This window comes from Neodiprion fabricii, chromosome 3, assembly GCF_021155785.1.
Source record: "Neodiprion fabricii isolate iyNeoFabr1 chromosome 3, iyNeoFabr1.1, whole genome shotgun sequence".
Taxonomy (NCBI): Eukaryota; Metazoa; Arthropoda; class Insecta; order Hymenoptera; family Diprionidae; genus Neodiprion; species Neodiprion fabricii.
The window spans coordinates 39293754-39305762 of NC_060241.1; the positions used below are offsets into that span (position 1 = coordinate 39293754).

The window sequence follows — 12009 nt, forward strand, 5'->3', positions numbered from 1 at the left end:
ATTGTTCTGTCGCCATGCAGTACGCTTAAAGTGAATAATCGAACGAATATACCTTGTGTTTATCGTCTTTGGCGAAAATGGAGGTGTCACTTCACTCCACAGCTTGACGGAGACGCTGGGGTGTCAAAGTGTTTTTGATTGTATGTTTTAGTCCCGTGAGATTGTTGAATCCGGGAAGAAAATTGAACTAAAATGACGTCCCGGTTGGAGAAGGAGCGTACTAAACAAATACAGGAAAAATGTCAGACCTTGTTAACCCAAATGCTTCGAGATGAAGACAATAAATATTGTGTTGACTGCGATGCGAAAGGTACATGTCATATGCCGTGATTTTATACTACGTGGATCTATCAGTCCTCATTTCCCGAAATCGAAACGTAGCGAACTAATTATGGATCATCGAAATTGTATATCAGACCGATTTCATGTAGATTCATATACGATAATCCTGTACTACGAAAATTTTTCCTCCCCTAAAATTCGTCAGTATTTCATAAACATTACTATCAGGTTCTGTACACATTACATTTCCTGAATGTTGATAACCAGAAACTAAATCTACTAGATAGCAAAATTGCTTTGTTCGATTCAACCTTTCACCTTTATTCTGGAGGCGATTACGCTGATTTTGAATATTTTTACTAAATAAAAATAGCCTTGCATGCCCATTATCTTAATAACAGATGGTTAAACTTGTGTTTATCTCGATTCAGGACCGCGATGGGCCAGTTGGAACCTTGGGATATTTTTGTGCATTCGCTGCGCTGGTATACACAGAAACTTGGGTGTTCACATAAGCAAGGTCAAGTCTGTGAACTTAGACACATGGACACCGGAACAAGTTGTGGTAATTTCATTTACTATACCAATAAGGCCATCTAAAGCTAACAGCAATGATCAAGCATATAGTGTTACGATATAGATGAAGAAACGTTCAAAAAGCGATCATGTCAACAGCTTTATATGTTGATGAGAAAGCGGCGTGTCATCATGTGTTCAGAGACAAACAATATGTCTTGCCACGTACATGCTGTTAATATAGTATCATAAATTTCAATTCAACGGTAGCTTACTTGATAGTTGATTGTGAATACCATCTTAATTTCAACACTAAATTACTACTTAGCGCATTACATTTATCATTAATAACTTCTCAACTTAACACATTCCAGAGTCTTCAGCAAATGGGTAATTCCCGAGCTAGAGCTGTGTATGAAGCAAATCTCCCAGACAGTTTCCGTAGACCACAGTCAGATTCTAGTCTGGAAAGTTTCATCCGGGCAAAATATGAACATAAGAAATACATTGCCAAAGAATGGGTACCACCGTCTTTACCTAAGGTTCTTATTTTCATATCCGATACATGAATTTACCATCGATAGATCCCATAACGATTTCATTGACTGTTGAAAACCTAAATAGGTAAACTGGGACAAAGAACTTGATGAAGAAGCGGAAAGACAACGTAGACGCAAAAAGGAGGGAGCAAAAAGTAGCGGGGGACAGACAGCACTACCGCCAGTAAAAAAGCCAGAAGCAGTTCCGCAGCTTCCTAAACCTCGCAGTTCTGTCAGCCCGAAATCAACTAGAGCCAATCCGTCCGCTACTCTAGATTTGTTAGGATTAGGTAGTTAAGAATTATCAACCTGATGTTTATTGATAAATATATATTTGGTATATATAGTAGGATAGTTGAGGAATAAAAGTGTTCTCATCTACAGATGCACCATCAAGCCAAAGCAATACCAACAGTTCAGCATCTGGCGATGATATATTTTCTTCGTTCCTATCAGCCCCACCAGCCTCAATATCATCTTTAAACAGTGCTGCAAATGCAACAACCGCAGAAGCGGCAGCTTCTGCTGAAAAAACTGAAGAAGAAAGCTTCTTTAATCAGCCTGTGCCCACACCTCAAGAAAAGAGTAAAATGACAAAAGATAGTATTCTGGCGCTCTATGCCACTCCCAATCAACAGCAAAGCATTTTTGGAGTTTCCGGTGAGTAATTCATTATCAATAGTGGAATGTAAACCTACATTTTTAAACGTTGCTGTGCAAATTTTTCATGTGAAAGGTTCATGTGATTTTTGTTAAAATGTTTCTGGAGTTGCTAGTTCTGCGTTAACGTTCATTCGAATCAGCCTGAAATTGAGCAATTAATGGTGCCTTTTCTTGTCAAGAGTACATAATATAAATTCATGACTCATGTATACAAACTGTTAGCAGGAGGTATGTATGCTCAGCAAACAACAGCGCAACAATTTCCACAACAGATGACTGCAATCCCTGGGTTTGGCCAGCAAAACAGTTTTCAAAATCATTCGATCAACTCTCTTGGAATAGTTAACCCTGTCCAAGGACAGGTGGGAATGCAAAATCAATTGGGCAGTTTACCCTCCAATCAAGTAGGTGCCCAATTAAACCCAGCATTAGGGAATCACCTTGCAGGAAACAATATCAATCAAATAAATGGTGTGCAAAATACCGCAATGGGAATGCCGGGCAATCAAATGGGGGGAATGGTAAGTGATTAATTCATCAGTTTCAATGCGCATTGTCTTAGTGTGCATTTTCCTTTCGTTTGTACCATAAACTCCTATAATAAAATATTTCACAGGTCCAAATTGCCCAAAATGGATCGAATAACGGATGGAGTGGAATGTTGGCAACACAGAACTTACAACCTGCTCCAGGTAGTAATCCTTTTTTTAATTTACCAAACCAACAACAGAGCACTGCGTTCGCCAATCAGGTAAATCATTATCCGTATCTTCTATTGTTGTACAATTTACGTAATTTTAGACCTGTACAATCTACTTGAGTTATCAAATCTACTTGAGTTATCAAATCTACTTGATAACCGGATCGTTATCTCAACAACTGAAATATTAATAATGATACATTGATTCAATCCTGATACCTAATAATAATGCTGAGAATTTGTTTCACTACAGCTTCCCCAACAGATGACACAACTGTCGTTAGGAGCAACCAGTTTTCCACCAGTGTCTGGAAAACCGGCTTCCCCTATGATGCCTGGGCAAACACTATCGACCAACTTATGGCAGTAATACAGTCTACCATATAGATAATCGGTTTATTCGTTTAATCGATGTTGTGCGCTCGCGTTGTTAGGCCTATTTTGTTTCGACATGTTTATTCACGATCCAACGTTGTCACTCATCTAAGAAATCGGGTAACAGAAAGAAGCGCCCTCAGACTTTCAAGAAGTAGACACAACAATGGCGTACCATTACATGACGAGACACCTTATAATGGAATCAAAGTATTATCTAACTTCAAATACGAAAATCAATATCTTAAAACAAATTATCTCAGTGATATTGGGGTTCTAGAACCCCTTGAAGATCAGGGATGACCTGTATACCTGTGCAAAGAAAACTTTATCAGTAATCAATTCAGAAATATAATAATGAAAATACAATAACGTTACTTCTTACATAAATTTATCTGTCACTGTACAGTTCAGCGTTCGTGCCTATATCGTCAACTCTTATCTATTTTTCTGATTCTATCGGCTAGTGAAAGAATATTGGTAATGAATTTTTCTCTAATAATATTAATAAATATCTACGGCATAAACGAAAAATCTGTTATTCCCGTCATTAGCGCTATAAATTATTTTACACTCACATTATTTGACATCTGCCAATAACTGTAGATATGATTCACATTTATGTTCAAGGCAGATATTAATGCAGAATGATTGTTTAAGCTCGTGGTTTGTCACAACTCACTCGGTATGTACATAGAAGCCCTGAAACTACCAAGAACTATATAATTCATCGATTAGCCCTTGAGTCTGTAAGCATACAGGCTTTGAAATGTCATATCAAAGTAGAACTGGCTGAAAACTAAAATTGAAAAACAAGAAGACTGACTAGCAATGAAAACAGTGCATGAACTAACACAGTATGAGCTACTGCCTAAAGTGTCGTCACTACTAATAAACGTGCCAAGACCTTACAAAAACATGGAACTTGTTACGATAATTTCTTCTCAAATTATTTTTATTAATTTAACAATATTTTACATCACTTCACCATGTTGACAATGGCGATTAAATAGGTGCAACATTATTGCTTCGTATTTTCGACTGTATTAATGCAGCAAACCAAATGTTCAGGGCTATTAACGTAAGGCTTATCACCCTGCAAAGGGACACTGGATTTGAGTGGATCTCAAAACCTTGTTGACTCGAAATTAAAATTTTCGTATAATTAAGAATCCAAAGAAATGGAAATTCCTATACTAACATCTTTCTAATACCTTGAGTAAAACGACAATTCGAGCGGCAAACACATGCGATAAAAGTTGTCAAAATTCACCTTATTATGGTAAAATATATGTGCCCTTCTAAGATTAAACAATTCCATGTACCAAGTTTCAGAGTTTAATCAATTGTAATGATATTGTGGTATGCAATTTCGACAAATACGTTTCGTGTTATTATAGCAAGATAACAGAATATTAAATTGAAAAACCATATTGAACTTCTCAATTGGAGGAATGTCATCCTTGGAAGTTCAAACATTTCTCCGATCTGAACTATGTATTCGTGGAACACTGAGCACGAACGAAACTTAAATAATATAGACAATAATTTTTGCCATGTTTGCGATCTCCGAATTATGCTTGATATAAAACCGAGTAATTTTGAATGGGTATTTAAAGAGATCACTATGGCACTAGAATTTCACAATAAACGAAGCATTCACACACACACACACACACACACATATATATATATATATGTTGGACCATCCTCGTTTTCTCGCTCTAGTATTATTAAATCTTACTCATATCCAATAAAGACATCTCATCTTCAACTCATTTTTTCTCAAATAAATCATAGAGTTACCTGCTTACTATACAAGGAGCTATATTTGGAATGATAGTAGAATTTATTTAATCGCGTCTTTTTTTTGTTAGCTTAATATTGAATCATTTTACATGTGTAGAAATCCGATAGCATGTTATGTAACCAATAAATGAAATATTGGATGCTGATCAGATTATATTTAGCAAGCAAGGGTTAGCATGTAGTCGATTATGTCATTTATCCGTATTTGAAGAAACCAAATTGCAAATTGATTGCATAATTCACTACACTTCGTGCGTCCTTGATACTGTGGAACACAAAAATGTTATCAGTTTAGCTATACATTATAATTACCTTTAGTAACTTTAATAAGAATATCCTGCGGACCTATCCACTATGTACGTACATTAAAGGTGCTATCACACTTGAACATTATGTACGACATTTGTAGGTTCGTTAATATGAAATCAAAGTTTCAATCCGTGTATCGTATAGCCATGTAAAAATATGCATATGTACATACATAATACATATATTATTATGCCTGCGAAGAATAGTTGATTAAAATTTTCGGTAAATTTTATCAGGTCAGACCGTCATTTTTGAACGATATTTTGAGGAAATTGATCTCTTTTACTGCCCAGGAGGTGCACACAAGTATAATAGTCACCACCTCATATTTGCTAATATTTTGTAGCGGTTAATCGGCTGATATGTACTTGATTTCAGCAAAAATCATATGAATTCTGTAAACTGTAAGAAGTTTATTCTATTTGAACAAATATATTTGTACATATATAGTAAACTCACATTGATGGAACATTTAAGTGCACATTATTTGGTCATCATTTTTATAACTAATCTCGCCCAATTTTTTCCCAAAATATTTTTCAATTGATATGCAACAAAATAGTTACATGCTATTTTGAATATAACTATTGTTATGCAATTACTTAATAATACCCTAAAGCATACAAGTGCATGATTACATAGATACATTCTCTGGACACTGTGATCACTAAAAAATATGAGGAGAGTCAGAAGAATACTGTTATCGAATACCCAGTTATCTCTGCAGGATTACTTGCCATATAATCAACATAATCTGGATCAGTTGGATCTTGATCTGTCATAACTTAATGGTGTAGCTCACGATCAGCTTGTGATCATTGATCACAGTGCCAAAAGAATAAACTCCATGTTGGGTATTTTGAATTGAACCAGAACACCGTTTTTATATATAGGAGGTGAATTATTATTTACCATTGAACTATGAAATCATTGTATCAACACCGTGCACAAGTAAATACAGAAAAAAAAAAATATTCTGTGAAGTAGACCACTTTCGTATAAGCATTTGGAAGGTGAAAGCAGAATTTCATTTAATTATCACTTAGTTTGTATGTATAGTCTTCAATAAACAAATATGCAATCTCGCTAAACTGAAACCAATAAACTAATTCAAGATTTCAAAATCTCCGAATGAAAACTAATCCTAGTCAAACTGGAAGAAATAATTTTTTCTTCCCGATGAATTCTTTCTGATTTGTAGTCTTAAAAATGAACTTAAACTTGAAGGAATTACCCAATTTTACTTCCTGGTGAACTCTATGATTCAGTCTTCAGAATTTGGAATTAGTCAATTTGTTTCGAGTTTGTGATGTTGTGGTTTGCAAAAATTGAATGTTGTGCAATAATGAAGCAAATTGAAAACACATGAGAAAGCGTTGCAATTATATAGCTTCATATTTTTATCAGAATAAGAAGAAACCCTCAAACTTCCCAAAAACATATTCCTCATCTTTTTGTTATTCAAAATATAAATCATTCTTTCCGTGCTGATTAAAAGATCAGAGAGTAATTCAAAACAGTAAAATCAAAATCAGGGTAAGTTGACTGCTTCACCAATTTCATACTACCATTCAATTATTTTGTATTTATTCTGGATTCGGTCCAAACTTATAGAACTATATATTTTTAAGCAACTTTTCTTAAATTAGGTCATATTCATGGAAGGAAACAATTTGTAGGACGCAAATTATTTATCCACGAAATGGGTACATACGTGGTATATTATACACATAAATATACAAATAAATGCATCAACGCCAAGTGTACGCAATTATAAAATATACATGTTAAACTGAATTGCATCAGATCCGTAAGCTGCAGTGATTTTAGTCCCTGCATGTACATATAAAATACGATGTACAGAATCAATAATCATATTATTTGCGTGAATTTAAAAAAAAATATTAACTCTTTAACAGCTGCACGTCAACGTTCATTTGAAAGTGAGCACAGAAAGTGCGCCTTATCCTAATGTTGTTAGCTTATAGAGTCTTTTACAGGTATATATAACTCAACTCTAGAATATTTAGTTAGATTATAAAGTAGCTTCGACCCTTATATGCTCTAAGCGTCGACCTAGCCAATTAAACTAGGCTCTAATCGTAATATTTATCAATTTCGGAACGCACCCTTGGTCTTTCCGAGGTCTAAAGGTTAACAAAAACAAAAGCCAGCACCAACAAGAATTGCTAATAACAAATCCCTCATCCACGGACTCTTACGGCCGCCGGCCGTTCCAACACAATTTAAACAGTGTTAAATTTTTTTTGTATTGTTTTGAGATTTAAACTTCGATTAACGTTCGAGAAATCGGACCTTACAGTTAATAGATTTTGGTAAAGCGGAAGCTGGCCATATGAGGAGGCTTTGACTCGCTGTGTCACTGCGTTCGTAGCGCCATCGAAAAACATTATCATTGGGCACAACCAACGTCGCTCTCTTTCGCTTCCGGCGAGGTACGTCGTGCTGTCGCATAAAAGCCACGTGCTACGAAATAAGTTGAGAAAATTATAAAATCATGGATAAACCCGTGGTCCTCGCCCGTGTGATCAAAGTCCTAGGACGTACCGGATCTCAAGGACAATGTACGCAAGTCAAAGTTGAATTCATCGGCGAACAAAACCGTCAGATAATCCGCAACGTGAAAGGGCCGGTCCGTGAGGGCGACATCCTGACCCTCCTCGAGTCCGAGCGCGAAGCTAGAAGGCTTCGATAGAACTGTTCTGACCCATGGAGAATAACTGAAAAGGTTCCTGCAAGAAGAAGTATTCCATTTCACCGAAGTTGGGCTCGCCAAATTGGAAACCAACCACTTTTGTACCATGGCGTCCGATCCGTTTGAAATTCTTCGATTTGCTGTACCAAACCAACCCAACATGTAATAAATCTTTCGCTGGCAACCACAAATTTTTATGACTGTATTTGAACTTCACAACCAACTAAGCTAATTCCATATGAGGTAAAATTCTTTCTTATGCGCAATTCAATGCGGTGAGACCCGCTCTAACCTACCAAAAATCCAACCTAGCTAGCATAAGCGTGTCTTAACCTTCATTCCATTCACGTCCTCGGTCTGTCATTGTTTACAACATTCAATATACGTGCCTGACAACGAGTAAGAGCGTAGTTTAAATTTGTGTTTACAATTATCTGAGGCTTCAAATACGATAATACCGTGATATATTAATCATAACTATCGTGTAATGGTCCTGTGAATCATTTTTCCTACTTCATACAAGTGTCAAAGATGGGCCATGTGCACAACCAAGCAGAGTGTAGCATACCAAGAAAAAACCTGAAAATATTGCTAAACATTCAACCGTTACTTTACTTTTGAAAAAGTCACCCGATTCATAAAATTTCAACGTAATACATCAACAAAAATCAGAAGACGAAGATTTACTATTTCAGATAAGTATTGTTATCTTGACCATTTCTGTGATCGGTGTCAAATTTCAGTTGTAACACTTTCTATTGCACCAAGCTTGGACCTAATCTAATGATACTTGAAGCTGACGGCACACTCATTCATGAATTTTGTGTAAAGTGTTGTGAAATATTTTCATCTGATTGCGAGTACAAGTAGCAATAGCCAACATTGATGGTTAGGGACAGGTATGATGTTGAGTCAATGTACAATACATTTTCATAAAAAAGTGTAGTACTTTTATTTACATGGTACATTATCAAATCTAACCAGATAAAGATACGGTTCGATTTATGATCTATGTTTTGGCTGTACGTCTTAAAGCAAGAATTCATCTGTTCTCCGTTCAAAACTTTCAAATACATGTAATGCAAGCTAATATTTACATGGTACACTGTTAAATCTAACTAGGTAAAGATACAACGTGATTTGATTTATAATGTTTTAACTGTTTGTTTTAAAGGAATAATTCATCTTTTCTCCCTTCAAAACATTCAAATACATGTAATGCAAGCTTTGCATTACATGTATTTACATGGTACGTTGTTAAATCTAACCGGGTAAAGATACGGTGTGATTTATGATTTATAATGTTAAGCTGTTCATTTAAAAAGAAGAATTCATCTGTTCTCTCCTCAAAAGCTTCAATTATATGTACTGCAAGCTTTGCCTAACTCGTAGGCAATTCGTTTATGTTTACATCATGGGGATAAAATTGGATATATATACCACCTAAAATATCCAGATTGTTATATTCTACGTCGCTTTGGCGGTGGTGTATCTCGTGGGCTTGACGACGCTTTTGATGTATTATCTACACTTTGTCTTGTCGGTCTTTTGACACCTCGCTTTGGACCATCACGGCTTGATTCAGAATCTTTCCTTTCCTTTTTGCCGGCCGAAGCTGCAAAAGATCGGCGCATTACACGATATGTACGAATTAGGTGACAGCTATTGGAACACCGTATAATAAGTGCTTGGCATTAATCATTCTTGTTCAATGTTAGAACATAATTATATTTCCTTTAAAACAAAAGTATAATTTGGCTAAACAATCTGCAATCCCACCTGTTTCATCATCGTCCTTTCCTTTGGGACGTCCTTTGGAAGATTTGTGTTGCTCCTTTTTTATATCCTTGGTGTCGCGAAGCTTGTCTTTCTTCATATCCATTTCTCTGGTAGGCTTTTTTGGCTCTTCCTTTTTCCTGTCTGGTTCTTTACTACCTTTAACTTCTTTGGGAGGAGGAATATCTTTCTTCACAATATCTTTAGAATCTTTATCCTTCCTCATTTCCTTCTGTTTCTCCTTTGGTTGGACTTCTTTACTTTTTACATCTAATTCTTCCTTCTTTCTCAATTTCATCAAAGAAGAAAACTCCGACTCCGGAAGTGCAAAATCAGTCTCATTGCTCGGAAACGGAAGATCTTCCATATCATCCTGAAACGTAATGGATCAAAATTTTTATTTAAAATTTTTAGGACTAGTAACGAAAAACTGAACTTTTGTAGTGTTATACATTTTATTCAAATTTAATATGACGAGGGATCAATGAAATAAATCACCAGTAAACTCACCAGTGCTGCTAAGTCGTACATTGATTCCAGATGGCTCCAAACAACTTTCAACGAAATATCTTTGTGTATTGCAGCGCGAAATTTTTCCCAGATACAGACCATGTGGAAATATTTGTTGATACCTGTAATTCAGATTTCTGTACATAAGCTAACCTCAAAATTAGTTCCGCACGAGAGTCTGATTTCTTCATTGTATCATGTATTTTGTAAAAATGAATATCTTACCTACTGGCTTGTGACCGTTCATGGCAAAAAATAATTGTATTTCATTGTCAACATTCCACTCTATTTCCTCCGTGTGGTCAACTTGTTTTTCCTTGACAGCCATCGCGTGAGGTTGGCCTCTATCGTGTGGTATATATCACTCAAATGCGAAATAGCGTGGAAATAGGCCAATTCAACGGAACCTAACCTAACTCGCACAACAAACTTCACTCGTCTTCTGTAGTTTTCTGAATCAAGTATCGGGTCGGACGCTTGCTTTACCTACAGGTGACTCATTTCAGTGGGTGACTCACAGCGAGTAGGCCCCGCATTGAGAACCAATCGCATCGTTTCTTTAGACCATACAGAATCAACTGGACATTGTACTAGTGGGGGTACTACCGAGTAAAGAACTAGGATAGCCATATCGATATACACGCGCGCACGAATAAGCCTTGTACGTACTACATGGTAATTCTTGAAATGTAGGCTCTGAAAAAAGCGCGTATTTTGATACGCTCTAGCTGTGCAATTCACTCTTGGCATGCCTAAAATCATGCTGTTTAATTATGTGAAAAATGAATTTTTTAAGTTACCTTAAAAAATGTATATGCCAGTGAAATTGAGATAACCTCAATAACATTGATATTTGAAAAAACCGAAATGTAAATACTGTCATACATACGTATGAAAGGAGACACGCGTTTTTTATCGACCGCTTCTTTACAATTAAGAGCCCAGCAATATTTCATTTCATTTCATTTTATTACTTATTTGATCACAACAAAATTCACAGTAATATTTATTACATTGCGGTTATGATTCCTTATAGTCAATATTATTATTCTGTTGACTTATTTAACATAGGGTATGGAATCCTAACATAGCAACGGTGCTGTTGAACGCGCCAACCTTTACACTGTAATAGAGCATTTCGTCTCTCTCTTACAAATGATATAGCGTCTTCCGTTTCTTTTGCTTTACTGGGCAGCAAGCCGTACCATAGGCAATGCACAGTTCGTTCTCTATGGTCTAAGCAAGTTGCGGTCAAATAGTTGTTGTTCTGGAGATACTTTGCGCCATCTCTCGGGCTGATCCTCAATTCGCAAAATTATGCCGGATTTCCATGTATGCATCAGCTGCGACATATGCTGACGGAGGGGTAAACGAAAACGAATATTAGCCAGATTGATACTTACGCTTGCGTCAAGTGCTCTCAGGTGCTAGAGCATGGATAAATCTCTCTGGGAAAAGTTTCTTGTGTAATTTCATTTGCCTAAGCATAGCTTCACTACACATACCTATGAATCACTATACAATCGCCACACATCATATATCTGATCTGATGCAGGACACAGATTGGGATACAGACCGGAAAAATATTGCTGATCGACGGTCGCTTTATTACGGTCTGAAGGTAAAACAAGCCTGACCAAACCGAGCAGTTGCTCCAATACGGATATATATTTCTGACAAATTTTTAATATATTAATAATCTCCTTTTCTCCAGCTGCAGGTACCGGCATTTTCACAATGCCTGTGTAAGATTGAGTCTAGTGACTACTGCCGAGAAATTCCGGGATTCTTATTTAGCGTCTAAAAGTCCTCTT

At 36.3% G+C, this 12009-nt stretch overlaps 3 protein-coding genes across 5 annotated transcripts; 2 read left to right on the plus strand and 1 right to left on the minus strand.

Moving 5' to 3' along the window:
- Positions 1 to 5662, plus strand: LOC124177191 (stromal membrane-associated protein 1). 2 transcript variants are annotated; one of them, XM_046559311.1, is made up of 8 exons: positions 1 to 310; positions 714 to 847; positions 1173 to 1340; positions 1423 to 1627; positions 1722 to 1997; positions 2226 to 2521; positions 2617 to 2751; positions 2954 to 5662. In XM_046559311.1, the coding sequence occupies exons 1-8, from the start codon at positions 193 to 195 to the stop codon at positions 3068 to 3070; spliced, it is 1449 nt and encodes a 482-aa protein (XP_046415267.1). In that variant the 5' UTR covers positions 1 to 192; the 3' UTR covers positions 3071 to 5662. The 2 variants fall into 2 exon arrangements, with proteins under 2 accessions (XP_046415267.1, XP_046415266.1); XM_046559310.1 differs by having other exon boundaries at positions 2 to 310; positions 2223 to 2521.
- Positions 5663 to 7617: 1955 nt separating this feature from the next.
- On the plus strand, positions 7618 to 8100 carry LOC124177193 (40S ribosomal protein S28). Its single transcript, XM_046559315.1, has one exon. It carries the CDS (start codon positions 7712 to 7714, stop codon positions 7907 to 7909), a length of 198 nt encoding a protein of 65 aa, XP_046415271.1. The 5' UTR covers positions 7618 to 7711; the 3' UTR covers positions 7910 to 8100.
- A 741-nt stretch (positions 8101 to 8841) lies between these two features.
- On the minus strand, positions 8842 to 11341 carry LOC124177192 (MRG/MORF4L-binding protein). Of its 2 annotated transcripts, none has more exons than XM_046559313.1 (4): positions 10421 to 11341; positions 10196 to 10317; positions 9689 to 10058; positions 8842 to 9524 (listed from the first exon to the last, which is right to left on the minus strand). In XM_046559313.1, exons 1-4 carry the CDS (start codon positions 10521 to 10523, stop codon positions 9370 to 9372), a joined length of 750 nt encoding a protein of 249 aa, XP_046415269.1. In that variant the 5' UTR covers positions 10524 to 11341; the 3' UTR covers positions 8842 to 9369. The 2 variants fall into 2 exon arrangements, with proteins under 2 accessions (XP_046415269.1, XP_046415270.1); XM_046559314.1 differs by having other exon boundaries at positions 10196 to 10332; positions 10421 to 10535.
- Positions 11342 to 12009: the final 668 nt, after the last annotated feature.

What these genes read in the sequence shown, in the direction of transcription:
- LOC124177193 (XM_046559315.1), top strand. Translation starts at nt 7,712, where the DNA reads ATGGATAAACCCGTGGTCCTCGCCCGTGTGATCAAAGTCCTAGGACGT.
- LOC124177192 (XM_046559313.1), bottom strand. Translation starts at nt 10,523, where the DNA reads ATGGCTGTCAAGGAAAAACAAGTTGACCACACGGAGGAAATAGAGTGG. An exon ending in TGTACGACTTAGCAGCACTG is followed by an intron (nt 10,059 to 10,195) that starts GTGAGTTTACTG and finishes ATTACGTTTCAG; the next exon opens with GATGATATGGAAGATCTTCC. An exon ending in AAAGGACGATGATGAAACAG is followed by an intron (nt 9,525 to 9,688) that starts GTGGGATTGCAG and finishes GATCTTTTGCAG; the next exon opens with CTTCGGCCGGCAAAAAGGAA.
- LOC124177191 (XM_046559310.1), top strand. Translation starts at nt 193, where the DNA reads ATGACGTCCCGGTTGGAGAAGGAGCGTACTAAACAAATACAGGAAAAA. An exon ending in TCTAGATTTGTTAGGATTAG is followed by an intron (nt 1,628 to 1,721) that starts GTAGTTAAGAAT and finishes TCTCATCTACAG; the next exon opens with ATGCACCATCAAGCCAAAGC. An exon ending in GCACTGCGTTCGCCAATCAG is followed by an intron (nt 2,752 to 2,953) that starts GTAAATCATTAT and finishes GTTTCACTACAG; the next exon opens with CTTCCCCAACAGATGACACA.